We start from the raw sequence: 18,914 nt of genomic DNA on the forward strand, positions 1-18,914 counted from the left end.
AATCCAACCACTGGTCGTAATACCGGACAATCTTTGAATGAAAAACACAAAACAAAGCGATAGTCTTGTAATGGTTTGTATGGCAAGTGCTATAATGTATGCCGTACTGGGACTGTCCGCCCATAGATATTTGCGGCACAAACTCAATGCTAACATTGCTATTAGGATACCAGTGCTGGTAATGGCCACAAACAGTCTACTAATGTTATATAAGTTCAATTTAATAACATTTTTAGTAAAACCAGTGCGACTAATGATATATTTGTATAACAGGATCGGTATGTATGACCACACGAACAGACAGGGTATCCATACAAACCATGTATTCAGCATACATGAGCTAAGTGATGGTCTGGTAGTAAACCATACAATTTGTTTGTCCTATATTTGAATTAAATTAGATAAATTACATTTATTATAATTATTGATTACTTTAATATAATTTTATAAAATTATTAATTAGTTTACTTACCAATAATTTATCATTACATATATTTTCAAACATTATTTTTTAAATAATTCAATAACAACAACAATAATTCAAAATTGTTTTTAGAAAAAAAGTTAATATAATTTATTAAATAGATTAATTAATATTTTAATAATTATTGTTAGTATTTTATTAAAAACGTTTAATACTAATGATATTAATTATTGTTAGTAGTATTAAATTATTGAATTTCAATGAAACAGCATTTTATTTTTATTTTTAGTTTAAAATCACATTGATTTATCAATATATAACATTATGATATTATTTTAGCTAAAATTTTAATAAAAAAAAAGTTTATAAAAATATAGACTATTTCTTGTTTTTTAGGAAAATACTAGACTAGTATTTTCATATATATATATATATATATATATATATATATATAAATTATATATTTTTATATTTAAATAATATTATTTGAATAATTAAAATAAGATTAATGATTAAAAAAAATATATATATAGCGGTTGGGGTCGCTATTATGCTTTGCGTGAGTCGGCCGATGATAGCAATTACAGTGTTGACAATCAATGGACACAAGAGTTAATTAAATAAACAATTTATTGATTGGTCATAAAAACAGTGTACAGTATTATTGAGTTAAGTAAAAGAATGAAAGTGTTGGGCGGATAGGGATATCAATACAACAATAGATAGTCAGGTGAGAGAGAGAGAGAATAATTACGTTCCCCAAATTACTCCCCCCGAAGTGGCTTGGCCACGACTAGAAGTAACGAAAATCCGGGTTAGTATTGATTCGAACGCGACGTCCAGATCGAGTTGTCAATGGTTGAGGTGCTGATGAAGTGCTTTGATTGTCGGAATCAGGTATTGTATGACTTGTCTGTTGATGTGTAGGTTCGACCGGTGCTTGGATATACGCTGGCTTGAGTCGATCGATAGATACAGTAGACTTGCGACCATTAATGTCGATGTCGAACGTCTTGTCTGTGCGGATGAGTACTTGATATGGGCCATCATATGGTGCTTGTAGTGGTCGGCGGACAGCATCATGTCTTAAGAATACATGAGAGCAGTTGCTTAGATCGGTAAATACGAATGTTCGGCGCTCGCCATGTCTTTGGACAGACATCGGGCGGAGTTCACGCATGTGTTGACGTATTTGAACGGCGAAATCAGATGATTCAATTGACGTGTCGTCAGTGTTGCTGAAGAATTCGCCGGGCAATCGCAGGTGCTGTCCGTATACAAGTTCAGCTGATGTCGCGTTGAGATCCTCTTTGTATGCGTTCCGTATGCCTAAGAGTACAATCGGTAGTAAATCAGACCATTTCTCGCTATTATGACACTTGATTGATGCTTTGAGTTGACGGTGAAAACGTTCAACGAGACCATTAGCTGCCGGATGATAACTAGTTGTTCGGATCCGTTTGGTGCCCAGCAGTTGAGTGAGAGATCGAAATAAATTCGATTCAAACTGCCGGCCTTGGTCTGATGTTATACGTAATGGTACACCAAATCTTGATATCCAACCACTGATCAGTGTTCGGGCAACTGTCTCAGCAGTTATGTCTATCATCGGTAGTGCTTCGGGCCAACGAGTGAAACGATCAATAATCGTTAGACAGTAAGTGTATCCGTTTGATGGTGGTAGTGGTCCAACGATATTTATATGTATGTGTTCAAACCGTTGAGATGGCAGTGTATATGAGCCAATAGGTGCTGACACATGTCTGGTTATTTTTGAACTCTGACACTCGATGCAGTTGCGGACATATTGTTTACAATCAGACTCAATGTTTGGCCATATGAACGCTCGTTTGACTAGTTTTGTTGTTGCTTTAGCGCCGGGATGTGATAGTGAATGCAATGATTGTATAGCAATTTGTCGGTAGTTTTTAGTGATAAACGGTCGGGCAGTGCTTGTAGATAAGTCACACCATATTTTTGATGTACTGTGCGGTAGTGACACAAGTTTGAGGGATAGTGATGTCTGAGAAGCGATGATGTCGTTGAGTTCAGTGTCGACTTCTTGCTCTTTAGCTAAAGCTTCGTAATCGACTTCATGAGCGATGGTTTCTATGCGAGACATCGAATCGGCGACAACATTGTCTTTACCCGAAATGTGGCGAATATCAGTAGTGAACTGAAATATGTAGTCCAATTGACGCATTTGTCGTGGACCTGCTTTCTCTGGCTTTTGTTTGAATGCATAAGTTAATGGCTTGTGGTCGGTGTACAGTATAAACACTCGGCCTTCGAGAAGATAGCGAAATTTCTTCACCGATTCGTATGCGGCCAATAGTTCCCTATCATAGGCGGACCACGTAATTTGCTTGTCTGTGAGCTTTCGAGAAAAGAAAGCAATTGGTTGCCAATCGCTGTCCACTAGTTGTTGAACGGATGCACCGATTGCACCGTTTGATGCGTCGACCATTAGTGATAGCGTCGCACCTGCCATTGGATGTGTTAATAGTGTAGCATTAGCGATGGCTGTCTTAAATGACTCAAAAGCGTTGATTGCTTCTTCAGTCCAATTAATGACATCATTCTTGGCTCCGGAAAGATATGTATTCATCGGTGCCTGTATAGTTGCTGCGTTCGGTACGAATCTTCGGTAAAAGTTTGCAATACCTAAGAAACGTCTGAGTTCTTGAGTTGTCTTCGGTCGAGGAAACGATAGAATAGATGCGACTTTTTCTGGTTGAGGACGAGTTCCTGTTTGATCGACAACGTAACCGAGAAATTTGACATCAGAGGCGCCAAATACACATTTGCCGACATTGATCACTACTCCGTAATCTTTGAGTCGAGTGAACAACTGTCGTAAGTGGTCCAAGTGTTGAGTTTCGTCTTTAGATGCGATGAGTATGTCATCAATGTATGCGAAACAAAAATCGAGACCACGGATTACTTCGTCAATAAACCGTTGAAAAGTCTGTGCAGCGTTACAGAGACCGAAAGACATGTATAAGTATTCGTATAAACCGAATGGTGTCTTCACAGCTGTCTTATGTACGTCTTCTGGTGCGATAGGTATCTGATGGTAGGCTTTAACCAAATCGATAGTTGAGAAGACGCGACAACCGGCGAGATTATGAGTAAAATCTTCAATGTGAGGCACTGGATATTTGTCGGGAACAGTACGCGCGTTGAGAGACCTGTAATCACCACAAGGTCGCCACTCATTGTCCTTCTTAGGGACCATATGAAGAGGAGAGGACCAGTTGCTTGATGATGGACGACAGATGCCTTGAGATACAAGTGACTCGAATTCACGTTTAGCGTAATTGTATTTATCGCCAACCAGTCGTCGGCGGTCACTACAAACAGGCGGACCATCTGTTGTTATGATGTGATGTACAGTGTTGTGGAGTCTATGCTTCATTGTTGTTGACGGGCGAGTAATTACTGTATATTCTTCGAGAAGTCGATGATAAGGCGTGTCACCGGTGACTGTTCTAATGGTCGGTATGTCGACGACTTGAATGCGTCCAAACACTTTGAGACCAGTTATACAATCGAGTAATCGCTTGTGTCGAAGATCAGGTGCAATACCGAAGTGTGCGAGAAAGTCGGCACCAATTATAGGAGTTGATACGTCGGCAACAATGAATTTCCAATTAAATGCGCGGCGAAGTCCGAGATCCAGATTTAGATAATGTGAGCCATACGTCTTGATAGGAGTACCGTTGGCGGCAAAGAGCTGATACTCTTCTACACGCCTACGACATAGCTTTGAGTTCGGGAGTACTGAGACATCAGCACCCGTATCGATGAGAAATGATGTTTTTGTTACCTTATCGGTGACAAACAGACGACGGCTTTTGTTGTGGGAATCAGTTGCCGTCGCTATTGATTCCCGTTCGCGTTTCCCTCATTGTAGTTGCAGGGCTTCGTACACTTCGTTGCTTTATTGCCAAATCGGTTGTGATACCAACACTTGCCATTGTCTTCGCGATTGTGACTGTTGGATCGGCCACGTCTTTGAGATCGAGATCTGCTGTGATCACGAGATCTATTGGATGACAATTGAGCGATTTGTTTGGTAAGTGCATCGATTTGTTTACGTAATGCCTCTGTTTCGGTAGATACTGCTGATACGTGTACCGATTGATACGTATCGTGTATTTCATCGGCAATATCGGCCAGTGTGTTGAGCTGTTCTCTTGAGGCCTTTAGTATCTTCTGTGTGTCGTTTGGCAGTCGTCGCATCCATAATGTCTTCAGTGCATCATCTGTAACACTTGTGCCGGCCAATTGGCGGAGTCGTCGTAGCAGTTGAGATGGTTTACGATCTCCGAGTTCTTCGCGATCGATCAGTTGTTCCAGTCGTTTGGCATTACTTGTTGATAATCGACTGATGAGTGCGTCTTTAATTGTTTTGTATTTGTCAATAGCCGGAGGTTCAGTAATAATATCCATCACTTCGGTGGATTGGCTGACTGTGAGCGCCGATAAAACGCTTCCGTACTTTACGGCATCGCTAGAGATACGATTTGCGGCGAACTGGCCCTCCAGAAGTCCGAACCATAGCGCAGGATTCGAATCATAGAACGGCGGAGGCCTTACGGCCACTGAGTCCACATTTGTTGTTGTAGTTGTATTTTCGGTGTCTGGCATTGTTTGCGACAACAGGCGATGACAATAATTTTGTTGACTATTTGTGAGTCGATGGCGGCGGCAGAAGTGATGATAATGTGATGATATCGGCTATAGGACGACAAATCGATGAAAACACGTGTATTGTAATCAATAGGTCATCGGCGGTGAAAATCACGTCCGGGTCACCAATATAGCGGTTGGGGTCGCTATTATGCTTTGCGTGAGTCGGCCGATGATAGCAATTACAGTGTTGACAATCAATGGACACAAGAGTTAATTAAATAAACAATTTATTGATTGGTCATAAAAACAGTGTACAGTATTATTGAGTTAAGTAAAAGAATGAAAGTGTTGGGCGGATAGGGATATCAATACAACAATAGATAGTCAGGTGAGAGAGAAAGAGAGAATAATTACGTTCCCCAAATATATATAAAATTGTTTATTTAGAAAGTATAATAATCACTGATATACTTATTAATTATTAGTAGAAAAATATTATTTGCTAATTAATAAAAAATAATTATCATCTAAATTACATGTTATTATTACATATAATTTTATATTAAAAATTAATATCTTTATTAAATAAATAATTAAATTTAAATATAATACATATTTATAATCTAAATTGTATTTATTATTAAGAAAAATTTATAATTAAGTACTATTACTAAATCAAACAATACTAAATTAAACAATAATCAACAAAGTTTTTTTTTGAATATAAAATAATATATATACTGTTTATATAAAATATACATTTTATTAAAATATAAAATTTACTACTTTATATAAAACTTATATGAGAAAAAAAATATTTATAAAACTTGTATTATTACATATAATTAAAAATTAATATATTTATTAAATAAATAATTACATTTAAATATTTTTTTGTATAACTTGTATTAATTATTAAGAAATTAATTTATAATTAATTATGAATACTACTACTAAATCAAACAATACCGGCATCATTGGCCAGTGTATAAAAAATTGACAATTTGTTTGCCAGCAAAATGTCGGGTTCGGCAAACTCGGCTACCCGTCCGCTGTCGAGGACTAACACCCGATCGGAATCCATAATTGTATTGATTCGGTGGGCAATCGTTAGTACTGTCGACGACCTAAACTCTTGACGTATGGTTTGCTGTATGAGTGCATCGGTTTCTACGTCGACGGCAGCCGTGGCCTCATCGAGGATAAGGACACGAGTGTTACGTAACAAAGCCCGTGCCAGACATATGAGCTGTCGTTGACCAACACTCATGTTATCGCCCGTTTCGGCGACCGACCAGTCGAGTCCCCGATCACTGGCGGCAAGAAATTTTTTTAGATGTGACTTATCTAACACTGTCCACAAGTGATCGTCGGAAAACTGGTCAAACGGATCTAAATTTGAACGAATTGTACCCGAAAATAGTATGGGTTCTTGAGGTATAATTGTTAGCCGAGAGCGCAACTCATGTAGACCTAATCGTCCGATATCTATGCCATCGATGACTATCCGACCCATTGCTGGTTCAATGAGCCTAAACAGAGCCAAAGTTAGCGATGACTTTCCAGCACCGGTTCGGCCAACAATACCTATCTATTAACCAAAGATATAATATTTAATACTATGAATTATTTTCTAAATAGTAAAAGTTATTAATTAATTAATTAACTTATTTATATAATTATTCAAACTTTGACTTAATTTTTTTTAAGTAAAGCTTTAAATTTATTGTTTGTGTAATTTTTAAATAAGGCCTATCCTTAAGCCTATATTAAAAAATAATAAAAATGGAAGAAACCATTAAAACTTAAAACTTAAAACTTAAAACTTAAAACTTAAAACTTAAAACTTAAAACTTAAAACTTAAAACTTAAAACTTAAAACTTAAAACTTAAAACTTAAAACTTAAAACTTAAAACTTAAAACTTAAAACTTAAAACTTAAAACTTAAAACTTAAAACTTAAAACTTAAAACTTAAAACTTAAAACTTAAAACTTAAAACTTAAAACTTAAAACTTAAAACTTAAAACTTAAAACTTAAAAATTAAAACTTAAAACTAAAAACTAAAAACTAAAAACTAAAAACTAAAAAAATAAATAAATCAATTAATTAATTGAGATATACCCATGGTAAAAACTTATTACCAATTATTTTTATGCTTTTGATTTTTTCTAAATTGACTAAACATTTGATATAAAATAGTGATATTTGTTTTTTTATTGTAAAATAAAATAAAATATATATATAATATAATAAAACAGAAAATACCTTTTCGCCCGGTTTAATATCCACATCAATATCATTGAGTACCAAATCCAATCCAATCCTATATCTGGTGGCATAACTCTCAAACCTAACTGATCCCCTGTCGGGCCAGTTATTGGCTAACGGGTAGTCATCCACACATCGATGCCAATCGGATTCACTTTCCAATCGACAGTATTCGTCAATACGTTCGACTGAAACCATATTATTTTCCAACTGTGCAAACGTTTTGATAAACTGATCTAACATTAGGGTCAACGACATTGCATAGGATAGGGATAGTCCTAAATCACCACCGGTTAGACTGCCTTTCCCCAGTACGGCAAACAGTGCGGCAAAAAATAGCAAACAATTGCTGAGTGATGTCAACCAAATCTGTAGCCAACTGTTTGCTACAACATTAGGATAGAGACACATCTGATTGATGTCTACTCGTCTATCGGATTCCCGTACAAACCGATCGATACACTTGTAGGCCCTAATGCTGGACACACCGGCCAGTGTTTGACCAAAATGTGAGTAAATTGGCGATCGGGTGGTCGACTCTAAACTATAATTTTTATTTTATTTTTTAATAGTAATCCTTTATAATTTATATTATTTTATTGCTTACCGTTTTAATTGTCGTGAAGTTTTAATGAAAATAAACTAAATAATTAACAAAACGAAAAAAATTATAAAATAAAAGTTTAAGTTTAAGTTTAAGTTTAAATAAGTTATTTATACATTTAAAAATAATATCTAACCTGAACTATATAGTAAATAATAGCTACCAGTGCCAGTGGTGCCAAAAACAATGGCGTCTTTATAGATATCGTTATAATTATACCAATCAATTGTATGAATGCATCGATAGTTAAACTTTTTTTTTTGATTATTTAAAAATATTAAAAATAATATAAATTTATTGGCATAAAAAATAATATTATTATTTAATATAATTTCAAAATTATATTAAATTATAGTATTATTTTTTATTAGATATTTAATTGATTATTAAGATATTATTATTATTATTAGTAGTAGTATTGGGAATTCATTAGGAATTTATTGGTAATTTACTCAAATTTGGCAAAAAATTTTGTTTACCCCACCCTCTACACCCTAAGATTTTTGCCAATTTACCCCCCCCCCACCCCTGAAATCGAAAACATTTCGCAACCCTGATATAATAATTATTAAATATTTAGTAAATAAAATAATTATTAAATAAATAATTCAATTTATTGAATACTTGATACTATAGAGTAGCGATCGATCCAAAACATCGGTGTCGTTACCAAATCGGTTCATCAGTCGGCCGATTGGTGTCCTATCGAAGTAATTCATCGGTGAATGCATTACACTCGACAACAGTTGTCGGTGTAGACGTTTGGAGGCCCGACAGATACCATATACGAGAAACAAACGGCTGGTCAATGTTGTAATAATTATACAGCCGATAAATATACTAAAAATGGCCAAATAATAGTAGTAGTAGTCGGTAGTAGTAGTAGTAGTATTAGCCGATGATTGTTGGCTACTACTGTTATTGATGTCAATATTGTTGCTAAATATTGATAACCAAAACGATGAACCAAACAGTAGGCCATTGTATGTGATTATTGACAATAGGAAACCCAGTGAACAGTACGGACCTAAATGTTTGGCATATTTCATATATATCTGCAATATATATATATATAACAAAAATTTAAATTATATATATATAGTATATGTATTTATGTGCTAATTATAATAATGATGTACATACACTAAATTTAACCTGGCCAATTTCTACCGTTTCAATATTTGCTATTTGGTTGTTAGGTTTTACAAAAGTATCAATTGAATTATTGTTATTAACATTATTGTTATTAACATTATTGATATTAACATTATTGTTATTAACATTATTGTTATTAACATTATTGTTATTAATATAATTATTATTAATAACATTACTATCAATTATTGTATTAATTTCATCATCATTATCATTATAATAATCTATACTAAAATTATCAATAATGTTATTATTAATATTATCTAATTTTTTATCACTACTACTACTACTACTACTACTACTTTCAGCTAAATATTGTTGAATTAAATCGAAAAAATGTAAATCATTTTCCAAAATATTATCATAAGTACCGACACTTGTAATTATGCCGTCTTTTATGACAACAATTAGGTCGACATCGGGTAATACAAACAATTGATTTGTTACTAATAAACGGGTTTTATTGTTGAGAATACCGTTTCTCGAGTCAAATACTTTTGTAACAATATGTTTGGCCACATGACTGTCCACTGAATTAAAAAAAAACTCATTATAAATAAATATTTAGTATTTCGTTACTAATATATTATAACTAAATACCGGCAGACAATGGATCGTCGAGTAGGTATAGATCGGCACCGGAATAGACAGCTCGGGCTAAACTTATTCTTTGTTTTTGTCCGCCACTCAGATTCACTCCTTTTTCGCCGATCTCTGTCTCGTCGCCGTCGGACAGCTGTAGTAAGTCCTGTCTGAGTGCACACGTGTCGAGCACCCGGTTATACAGTTCCCGATCCATGGGCTTACCAAACAATATATTCTCTTTGACCGTACAGTTCAATATCCAGGCCTGTTGTGGAACATAGGCTACACTGATATCTGGTCTAACATTGACTCTACCATTACTGCCAATCAGATCCATATCGCCAAACAGGGCCGACATCAGTGAACTCTTGCCGGACCCGACACTGCCTACTATTGCCACAAACTGGCCGTCAAATACTTTGAGATTAATATTATGTAAAATCGGTTTTATATTATTTGTATTATCACTATCACTAGCATTACTAATACTAGTATCGGTTTTCCAATTAAACGATGCATTTTCAACATAAATAATACAATTGTTTGATAAATTGTTTTCAATATAATCCAAGTGTTCATCACTATTGAGAAACTGTTCAATACGTTTAAATGATACGTAAATCTGAAATTTTAGTTAATATTAATATTACTAATAATTTAAAACCAATTATTATAAAAATAATATTAGATAAATATTAATTCACTATAATAATAAAATAATAATAATTGAATTTTTTATTTTGAAACCAATTATTATAAAAATAATTATTAATCCAATTTTATGATATAAACAAATTATAGTTAATAATAAAATAATAATTTTTATTATATCATTAGTTACCAAGGTAATTGCATTAAACGATTGTGGCAATGTAAACATTATCTGCCTGACCAAATTAAACAATGATAACGTTACAAATATTTTCGATGCATTTAATTGTTGCAGTTGGTCACCCTGATTGATGGCCACATACGTACAATAGATAATCAATTGGACGATTACTGGACAGGTTTGGCTTAATACAACATAAACGGTAATCAATTGGCCAAATGCAACAAATTTGTCCAACTCTTTAGTCCTAATTTTTTCAACTAAACCCATAAACGCCTCCTCCCAGGCATACAACTGAGTGTTTTAATTATTTTATAAAATTCAGAAATTTAGTCAAAAATAAACAAAAAATATTACTAATAATAAATGAAATACTTTTAAAACTTTAATTCCGTTAAGTATTTCGTTCATCAAGTTTTGACGTTTGTCTTTGATTGACATCATTTGTTTAGTCATCATAACAGTATATAAACCGATTGAAACATTGATGATAAGCGATACCAACATATAGGATAGGCCGGCAAATGTGGCCACACCTAACTGTAGGTATAACAGATAGATGGCTATTATAAGTTGAATAGGATTGGATAGTATTGTAATCAGATTGACGCCTTGATCTGCATATATATATATATATTTATATTATTAAATTAATATATAAGAGAGAGAGAGAGAGAGAGAGAGAGAGAGAGAGAGAGAGAGAGAGAGAGAGTTAAATTTTTTAAACCCTCGAAACTCAGTATTCAAATTTAAATAATATTAAATAATAAATTATAAAAATAAATAAAAAATATTATAAATAATAAAAAATAAATAAATCAATAAATTAACCGCTAATTCGTTGGCAATCAATGGCCATAATGTTGACTATTTCACCGGTAGGTGTGCGCCGTTTGGCACTATTGCTCAGCACTAGTGACTTGCGATAGACGGCTGATGTTAGACACGATTTAATACGTAAACCTATTATAAATAAAATAAATAAATATCAAATTTTTTCTAAAAAACAAATATCAAATTAATTATATATATATATAATACTTATATAATACTTATATAATACTTATATAATACTTATATAATACTTAATTAAATATATACAGGTATATATAGCTTATATATTTGTTAATCATTAATTACATGTGACACCGATATACTCGCTAAACATTGCCTGAACAATGGCAGCGATAACATTGATGGCCAACAATAGTATAGTATAGACATAGCCGTGCCATTGGGGAGCACCGGGATCTTCAATAAACTGAATCATTAAGCTTGTAAAAAAATAATAGAAATATAATTATTATAATCAAATTGAATGTTTTAATATAATTATATATTTTTTGATTTTTTAATAAGTATCATATATAAAAAATTATTTTCAACAAAAAAAATAAAATAAATAAAATAAGCATGGACATACTTTAGTATAATTGGCGACACCATTTGCAAACAATATGATAGTATACAAAATAGTAGTGACCAAATAATTTTTGGTAAATATAATTTAGTAATAATAGCAAACAAATTTCTAGATTTATCATGCTCAATTTTACGTTTACTTATTTTATTATCGTTACTATTATTTTTATAATTATGAATATTGTTAGTATGTATAATATGTTTAGCCGATGATGATGATGATGGTGACCATTGTTTTAAAAAGCGTCTATAGTTATAGTCAGTACTGTCCTCCCGGCGCAGTGCCCATAGATCATCAAATACTAGTGACTTGTTTAGCCAGCCTTTCAATAGTAGCCGATTTACCCACTGATAGGTTATACGCGATGCATAGGATGCGCCCGATTTGGGACAAACACTATGTTTGATCCATAAGTCGGGATCAGTGTCTGTAGTATTGTTGCTATTTTCTGGTGGCAATTGATCGGCAAATGTACAGTAGATTAATAGACAAACAGTTAGCGCAAAGTTTATACAATAGAGTATAAATTCATAGTTATATAGCAAATCTTGTGTGGCATATGTAGCCACTGATAGACCACTTAAAATAGTATCCAGTAATAGGTATAACCAAATCCAACCACTGGTCGTAATACCGGACAATCTTTGAATGAAAAACACAAAACAAAGCGATAGTCTTGTGATTGTTTGTATGGCAACGGCTATAATGTATGCCGTACTGGGACTGTCCGCCCATTGATATTTGCGGCACAAACTCAATGTTAGCATTGCTATTAGGATACCAGTGCTGGCAATGGCTACAAACAGTCTACTAGTGTTATATAAGTTCCATTTGATAACATTTTTATTAACACCAATGCGTGAAATGATATATTTGTATAACAGGTTCGGTATGTATAACCACATGAATATACAGGGAATCCATACGAACCATGTATTCAGCATACATGAGCTCAATGATGGTCTTGTTGTAAACCATACAATTTGTTTATCCTATTGAAATTATATTGATAAATTATTATTAAATTATTACTTTTATTTTTTTTTTTAAATAATCTATTATTAGTTATTTAAATGCTTACCAATAGTTTATCATAACATATATTTTCAAACATTTTTTTATTTGTAATTTTACTCAAAAAAAAAATAACTGTTAAATAAATAGTAATATTTTCAATTATCCAGAAATTGATTTGCTATAATATTTCATTGAAAATATTATTATTATTATTAATAAATTTAAATTCAATGAAACAGCATATTTGCTATACTGTTAGACATTTAAATAATGACATTGAATTATCAATACAATATAATTTACTATTCACTACAACAAAAAAATATAAAATTAATATATATATATATACTTTTTATATAAAATATACATTTTATTAAAATTAATATAATATACTAATTTTTATTACTGTATATAAAACTTATATGAGAAAAAATATATAGTATATATAAAACTTGTATTATTACATATAATTGAAAAATTAATATATTAATTAAATAAATAATTACATTAAAATATTTTTGTATAACTTGTATTAATTATTAAGAAATTAATTTATAATTAAGTACTACTACTAAATCAAACAATACCGGCATCACTGGCCAGTATATAAAAAATTGACAATTTGTTTGCCAGCAAAATGTCGGGTTCGGCAAACTCGGCTACCCGTCCGCTGTCGAGGACTAACACCCGATCGGAATCCATAATTGTATTGATTCGGTGGGCAATCGTTAGGACAGTCGACGACCTAAACTCTTGACGTATGGTTTGCTGAATAAGTGCATCGGTTTCAACGTCAACAGCAGCCGTGGCCTCATCGAGGATAAGGACACGAGTGTTACGTAACAGAGCCCGTGCCAGACATATGAGCTGTCGTTGACCAACACTCATATTATCGCCCGATTCGGCGACCGACCAGTCGAGTCCCCGATCACTTGCGGCAACAAATTTTTTGAGATGTGATTTATCTAACACTGTCCACAAGTGATCGTCGGAAAACTGGCCAAACGGATCCAAATTAAAGCGAATTGTAGCCGAAAATAGTATCGGTTCTTGAGGTATAATTGTTAGCCGAGAGCGCAACTCGTGTAGACCTAACCGTCCTATATCTATACCGTCAATAACTATCCGACCCATTGCTGGCTCAATAAGCCTAAACAGGGCTAAAGTTAGCGATGACTTTCCAGCACCGGTTCGGCCAACAATACCAATCTGTTATCCAAAAAATAATAATTAATAAGTAATTTTTTATTAATAAAAATTATTATAAAATAATTAAGTTATAAAAATAATTATTATAATTGTCTATTTTATTTAAAAATCTAAATTAAAAATTATTATCAGTAATAATATATTTTTTCTTTAATTTTTTATATATACTATTATATATTTTTTTTATTAAATGGTTGCTATAGATTATATAATATATAATTTAAATAATAATATATTAATAATAATGATAATAATAATACCTTTTCGCCCGGTTTAATATCCACATCAATCTCCTTGAGTACCAAATCCAATCCAACCGCATATCTAGTATCATAACTCTCAAACCTAACTGATCCCCTATCGGGCCAGTTATCGGCTAACGGGTAGTCATCATCACATCGATGCCAATCGGATTCACTTTCCAATCGACAGTATTCGTCAATACGTTCGACTGAAACCATATTGTTTTCCAACTGTGCAAACGATTTGATAAACAAGTCTAACATTAGTGTCAACGACATTGCATAGGATAGGGATAGTCCTATATCGCTGCCAGTCAACCGGCCTTTACCCAAAACGGCAAACAGTGCGGCAAAAAATAGCAAACAATTGCTGAGTGATGTCAACCAAATCTGTAGCCAACTGTTTGCTACAACATTAGGATAGAGACACATCTGATTGATGTCTACTCGTCTATCGGATTCCCGTACAAACCGATCGATACACTTGTAGGCCCTAATGCTGGACAAACCGGCCAGTGTTTGACCGAAATGTGAATATATTGGCGATCGTGTAGTCGATTCTAAACTATAATATTTTATTTATTAAAAGAATAAATAAATAAATAATTATAATATATTTTGTTTGTTTGTTAGTAAATATAATACCGCTTTAGTTGTCGTGAAGTTTTAATGTAAATAAACTACAAATATATAAATATATTTTTAATATTATTATTAATAAAAATGTATATAAAGTATATATATAAATATAATTATTAATTAATGGATATAACTAATATACTGTATGCAACTATATAGTTAAATATATATACATTAAAATAAAATAATTGCATTATTCAATTTTACCCATGTTAATTTTTTGATAAATTTTTAAAAAAATATTACATTATTAGTTGTATCAGTAATTTCAGTAATTAATATTAATATAAATATACAATAATCTCTAATAAAATTAATATCCTATACCTGAACTATATAGTAAATAACAGCTACCAGTGCCAGTGGTGCCAAAAACAATGGTGTCTTTATAGATATCGTTACTATTGTACCAATCAATTGTAATAAGACATCTGTTGTTAGACTATTTTTTTGAATGTTTGAAAATAATAATAAAAATTATTATTATTTTTTGTATAGAGATATACTATTAGATATTTCTATTTTTATATATATACAGTGTATATAAGTTAAAAACTATAAAATTTAATAATATATTAATAATTAAATTTAATTAAATTAAATTAAAATACATGATAGAAAACATTAGCGATCGATCCAATACATCGGTGTCGTTACCAAATCGGTTCATCAGTCGGCCGATTGGCTGACTATCGAAGTAATTCATCGGTGAATGCATTACACTCGACAACAGTCGACTGAATAGACGTTTGGAGGCCCGACGTATACCGTTGATCATAAACAAACGGCTGGCCAGTACTGTAATAATATTGCCGACAATAAAGGCACTAAAAATGCCTAAATAATAGTAGCTGTCGGTAGTTATACTGCCGGTGCCAACCGATGATGATGATGATGGCGATGGTGTATGACTGGTATTGATGTCAATATTGTTGCAAAATATTGATAACCAAAACGATGAACCAAACTGTAGGCCATTGAATCCAATTATTGACAATAGGAAACCCAGTGAACAGTACGGTCCTAAATGTTTGGCATATTTCATATATAGCTAAGATATATACCAAACAAAACAAAAATAATTAATAATTGTTTTTATTACTAATTTTAATTATTAAGTATAATATGAATTTATAGTATATTATATAATATTTTCTACAATTACTATTACAAAGAAAAAAAGTAATTTGAATATTAGAGTAATGTATAATAGTTTTATATAAATTTTTATAAATATATATATATATATATACTTTATAAATCCTAATTATATATATTCTATGTGAGATAATACAATTAATTTAGTTATATTTAATATATAAATTATAATTAATATATAAATTATAATTAATATACTATATATATAAACATTTATTCAGTGAAACATTAGATATAACAATATTATGGTATACATACACTAAATTTGACCTGGCCAATTTCTACCGTTTCCTCATTAGTCAATGTTTTTGAATTGTTGTTGTTGTTAATGGGTCTTACAATAGTATCAATTGTATTACAATTATTATTATTATTATTATTATTATTATTATTATTATTATTATTATTATTATTATTATTATTATTATTATTATTATTATTATTATTATTATTATTATTAACAATAACATTATTATCGGTAGAGTTATTATAATCATAATCATTAGCTATAGCTTCATCAGTACTACTACTACTTTCAGCTAAATATTGTTGAATCAAATCGGAAAAATAACAATCATTTTCCAATAGATTATCATAAGTACCGACACTTGTAATTATGCCGTCTTTTATGACAACAATTAGGTCGACATCGGGTAATACAAACAATTGATTTGTTACTAATAAACGGGTTTTATTGTTGAGAATACCGGTTCTCGAGTCAAGTACTTTACTGGCAATATGTTTGCCCACATGACTGTCCACTACATTAAAAAAATAGATTTTATTTTGTTTGTTTAGTGACTCATAATAAAAAAAATTATTATTATAAGTATATTATAAAATACCGGCAGACAGTGGATCGTCGAGTAGGTATAGATCGGCACCGGAATAGACAGCTCGGGCTAAACTTATTCTTTGTTTTTGACCGCCACTCAGATTAACACCCTTTTCGCCGATCACTGTCTGATCGCCGTCGGCTAGTTGTTGTAGGTCATGCCTGAGTGCACATGTGTCGAGCACCCGGTCATACAGTTCCCTATCCATGGTTTTACCAAACACTATATTTTCTTTGACTGTATTGTTCAATATCCAGGCCTGTTGTGGAACATAGGCTACACTAATATCTGGTCTAACATTGACTCTACCATTACTGCCAATCAGATCCATATCGCCAAACAGGGCCGACATCAGTGAACTTTTACCGGACCCGACACTGCCTACTATTGCCACAAACTGGCCGTCAATTATCTTGAGATTAATATTATGTAAAATCGGTTGACTTTTATTTGTATCAACACTACTACTACTACTACTACTACTACTACTACTGTTACTACTATTAGTATTTGATTCCCAATTAAACGATGCATTTTCAACATTAATCAAACAATTATTGTTTGATATATTGTTTTCAATATAATCCAAGTGTTCATAACTATTGAGAAACCTTTCAATACGTTTGAATGATACGTAAATCTAAAATAATTATTAATTGTATTTATATAAAAAAATTTAATTAAAATTAAATAGACATAAATATTTAAATAATTAAAACTAATTGGACTAATTAATAACTAATTTTTAAAAAAAAATTAAACATATAATCTCATACAGTAATAACTATAAATAATAAAAAAATATATATACAGTTAATAATAAAATAATAATATTTTTCAAATTATATTAATAGTTACCAAGGTAATTGCATTAAGCGATTGTGGCAATGTAAACATTATCTGCCTGACCAAATTAAATAGTGCCAGCGATACAAATATTTTTGATGCATTTATTTGGTGCAGTTGGTCACCCTGATTGATGGCCACATACGTACAATAGGTAATCAATTGGACAATTGCTGGACTGGTATAACTTATAACAACATAAACTATAAACGTTTGACCAAATCTAAAAAATTTGTCCAACTCTTTGGTCCTAATTTTTTCAACTAAACCCATAAACGCCTCCTCCCAGGCATACAACTGGAAGTCAATTCAAAAAACAATTAATCAAAATAATAATTAAATAAAATTAATGAAATACTTTTAAAACTTTAATTCCGTTAAGTATTTCGTTCATCAAGTTTTGACGTTTGTCTTTGATTGACATCAATTGTTTAGTCAATAGTACAGTATATAAAGAGACTAAAATATTTATGATAAGCGATACAAACATATAGGATAGGCCGGCAAATGTGGCCACACCTAACTGTAGGTATAACAGATAGATAGCAAGTACCAGTTGAATAGGATTGGATAGTAATGTAATCACATTAACGGCTTCATCTATATATATATATATAAAAATGAATTAAAATATTTAATTACTTTGAAAGAGATATATATATATATATATATATTTATATATTAAAATTAATTAACCGCTAATTCGTTGGCAATCAATGGCCATAATGTTGACTATTTCACCGGTAGGTGTGCGCCGTTTGGCACTATTGCTCAGCACTAGTGACTTGCGATAGACGGCTGATGTTAGACACGATTTAATACGTAAACCTATTATAAATAAAAATTTTTAAAAAACCAGAAAATTTATTAATTAAAAATAAGTTTATTATTAATTATTTTTTTTTATTGAATTATTATTTTACATGTAGAACTAAAATACTCGCTAAACATTGCCTGAACAATGGCAGCGATAACATTGATGGCCAACAATAGTATAGTATAGACATAGCCGTGCCATTGGGGAGCACCGGGATC

At 31.8% G+C, this 18,914-nt stretch overlaps 2 protein-coding genes across 2 annotated transcripts; both read right to left on the reverse strand.

Moving 5' to 3' along the window:
* Positions 1–6,020: 6,020 nt before the first annotated feature.
* Positions 6,021–12,699, reverse strand: LOC128954299 (multidrug resistance-associated protein 1-like). The gene is made up of 12 exons (XM_054299878.1): positions 12,161–12,699; positions 11,650–11,783; positions 11,341–11,472; positions 10,885–11,126; positions 10,519–10,803; positions 9,693–10,299; positions 9,439–9,622; positions 8,562–8,738; positions 8,074–8,188; positions 7,941–7,975; positions 7,331–7,877; positions 6,021–6,653 (listed from the first exon to the last, which is right to left on the reverse strand). Exons 1-12 carry the CDS (start codon positions 12,697–12,699, stop codon positions 6,021–6,023), a joined length of 3,630 nt encoding a protein of 1,209 aa, XP_054155853.1.
* Positions 12,700–13,525: 826 nt separating this feature from the next.
* LOC128954301 (multidrug resistance-associated protein 1-like) lies at positions 13,526–18,887 on the reverse strand. Its single transcript, XM_054299879.1, has 11 exons — positions 18,803–18,887; positions 18,576–18,707; positions 18,238–18,479; positions 17,892–18,176; positions 17,043–17,673; positions 16,731–16,958; positions 15,651–16,062; positions 15,367–15,481; positions 15,046–15,080; positions 14,419–14,965; positions 13,526–14,158 (listed from the first exon to the last, which is right to left on the reverse strand). The coding sequence occupies exons 1-11, from the start codon at positions 18,828–18,830 to the stop codon at positions 13,526–13,528; spliced, it is 3,288 nt and encodes a 1,095-aa protein (XP_054155854.1). The 5' UTR covers positions 18,831–18,887.
* Positions 18,888–18,914: the final 27 nt, after the last annotated feature.

The sequence above is a fragment of the Oppia nitens genome, unplaced genomic scaffold (genome assembly GCF_028296485.1).
Source record: "Oppia nitens isolate AA-2021 unplaced genomic scaffold, nextdenovo-longstitch-racon4-pilon3 scaffold26_pilon_pilon_pilon, whole genome shotgun sequence".
Classification (NCBI taxonomy): Eukaryota; Metazoa; Arthropoda; class Arachnida; order Sarcoptiformes; family Oppiidae; genus Oppia; species Oppia nitens.

What these genes read in the sequence shown, in the direction of transcription:
- LOC128954299 (XM_054299878.1), bottom strand. Translation starts at nt 12,699, where the DNA reads ATGCTAACATTGAGTTTGTGCCGCAAATATCAATGGGCGGACAGTCCC. An exon ending in ACGGAATTAAAGTTTTAAAA is followed by an intron (nt 10,804 to 10,884) that starts GTATTTCATTTA and finishes TAAAACACTCAG; the next exon opens with TTGTATGCCTGGGAGGAGGC. An exon ending in CGTTTAATGCAATTACCTTG is followed by an intron (nt 10,300 to 10,518) that starts GTAACTAATGAT and finishes CTAAAATTTCAG; the next exon opens with ATTTACGTATCATTTAAACG.
- LOC128954301 (XM_054299879.1), bottom strand. Translation starts at nt 18,830, where the DNA reads ATGTTTAGCGAGTATTTTAGTTCTACAT. An exon ending in TGATTGCCAACGAATTAGCG is followed by an intron (nt 18,480 to 18,575) that starts GTTAATTAATTT and finishes ATATATATATAG; the next exon opens with ATGAAGCCGTTAATGTGATT. An exon ending in CGACGATCCACTGTCTGCCG is followed by an intron (nt 16,959 to 17,042) that starts GTATTTTATAAT and finishes TTTTTAATGTAG; the next exon opens with TGGACAGTCATGTGGGCAAA.